The 2,229-nt window shown below is 35.2% G+C and overlaps 1 protein-coding gene across 1 annotated transcript; it reads right to left on the reverse strand.

Moving 5' to 3' along the window:
- LOC147482370 (uncharacterized) lies at window positions 1-1,052 on the reverse strand. The gene is made up of 3 exons (XM_086579296.1): window positions 539-1,052; window positions 232-323; window positions 1-120 (listed from the first exon to the last, which is right to left on the reverse strand). Exons 1-3 carry the CDS (start codon window positions 1,050-1,052, stop codon window positions 1-3), a joined length of 726 nt encoding a protein of 241 aa, XP_086435422.1.
- Between the last annotated feature and the right edge of the window lie 1,177 nt (window positions 1,053-2,229).

The following is a 2,229-nucleotide window of genomic DNA, read 5'->3' on the forward strand; positions in this document are numbered from 1 at the left end:
TTATACACTACGTTCATTCTCAACAATCATCTTGTGAAGTATAATACATGTCTTCATTATACGAGATAGAGCTCCTCTGTCCCACTGACGAGCAGGCCTACTAACAATTGCAAACCTAGCCTGTAAAACACCAAAACCACGTTCCATATCTTTACAACCTGCTTCTTGCGCTTTTACAAAGTTAATATCCATGGGTGTAGCAGGAGATGAGATTGTTTAAATTAGTGTTGCCCATGGTCGATATATTCCATCAGCAAGGTAGTAGCCCATGTTGTAAGGATTGTTATTAACTTGATAAACACAAGCTGGAGATGTTCTTCTGACTAAATTATCAAATAAATGAGAATTATCTAACACATTAAGATCATTACACGATCCAGCCATTCCAAAGTATGCGTGCCAAAACCATAGCTCCTGGTCTACAACTACTTCCAAAATCACAGTCGCTTTTCTAGCATGGCCCAAATAAGTTCCATGCCACACAGTTGGACAATTTTTCCATACCTAATGCATACAGTTTAAACTACCCAATATATACTTGGCCAACCGCGTTCTTCACCTACTCCAAGCAAACGTGTTACATCTTCTTTTGTTGGGTTTCTTAGGTAATTTTCTTCAAAACAGTTGACAACTGCATTGCAGAAATGATGAAGTGATTCTCGGGCCGTACTCTCAACAAGTTTTATCCAGTGATCCATTGAATCAGCTGGACAGCCATAAGCAAGTATCTGTATTGCAACTGTCATCTTCACCAAACCCGAAACCCCAAGCAAACCAAGAGCATCACAAGAAGGCTTAAAATATGGATCAAAATTAGTGACAACTTCCAATATACGGTTAAAAAGTGGTCTTCTCATACGAAACCTACGACGAAACTTACCTGCTTTATAATTTGGTATAGCAGCAAAATAATCAGCCACCAACCGTTCATGCGCACCAACACGATCGTGGTTAGTGTATTCTCTACCATCAACAGATCCACCCCATATTGGTACAGATAAAGTGTTGAAAGCCGGAATCATTGGCGCTACTACAATTGCATCACTTTGCATTTGTGAACGATTGCGGCAGTTTCATCATTGTCGTTGAAAATCAGTTCACTTACTCTTTCACACCAATTGCTATTATGACTATTAGAACTCATGACAAAATAATTGAAAGTTTATGACTGATGAGAGGAAAAGAAGAAATGAAAAATATATTGATGCTTCACCTGTGATTGATCTGATATATAGCGTAGAAAATGGAGGGAAACGATGGGCGCGAAAATAGTTTAGCGCCATAGAAATGGAGGGAACGAAATGATGGACGGGACAACTTTTGACGTTTATAAAAAACTTTTTGTCTGGATGGGACAACTTTTGCCGTGCGAAATCGAAACCAAAAATTTAAAAATTTTGCGTTGGTGCTTGACTTGTAACAATTTTGATTCACAAAAAATGCTAAGGTGTCACAACAAAATTTAGAAATGCGTTGATGATGCTCTTAGAGCATCTTCCATCTTTCATCAAATTATGATTGACCATGTAGGAGACTCGGAGGTTTGGTGGAAGTGAAACACTAAAGTTTGACGACAACTTTCATCTTCAATCATTAGTTAACCGAACAACTTAGTTGTCGATCTTTCAATGTTTACCTACCAAGTGTAGTCCCTACAAAAACAAAAGATTGATTCCCTTGTTCCTCAATAAGTTCCTTAAGCGGTTAGGTAAATCATAAACCTACTACAGTTTAAGCAACCTGTAACACCCTTACTTTTAATAATGTTCAAAATATATAATTTATTTTGCAAAATTTAATAGATTATTGATTGTCTTAAATTAATTATTATTTTGGAGCGAAATTTTGTATGTATGACTTTTTATTCAAAAACAGAAGAGAGGGGAAAGTTGGATTATTTTGAAAATGATGTAAAAGGAATGATTTTATGTGCTTAATAGATTGGTGTAGAGATTTAATTAAAATGAAAAGTTTCTGAGTTGGGAGAATGATTATATTGTAGGGGATATTTAAATTGTTTCTAAGAAACATGGGAGATTTTACTAAATTAAATTAGAAACTTCTTTATTGTGGAAAATAAATTTTAAAACATAATGAATATTTCAATTTTATAAAGGGAAGGTAATGGTAGAGAATTTGTAAAGATGGAAAGTTGCACCATTCAAGGGAAAGTGAATAGAAGTTTGCTTGATTAAAGAATTTCTTTCTATAGTTAGTTCTTTGATTTTA

Source organism: Coptis chinensis, chromosome 8, assembly GCF_015680905.1.
Source record: "Coptis chinensis isolate HL-2020 chromosome 8, ASM1568090v1, whole genome shotgun sequence".
NCBI lineage: Eukaryota > Viridiplantae > Streptophyta > Magnoliopsida > Ranunculales > Ranunculaceae > Coptis > Coptis chinensis.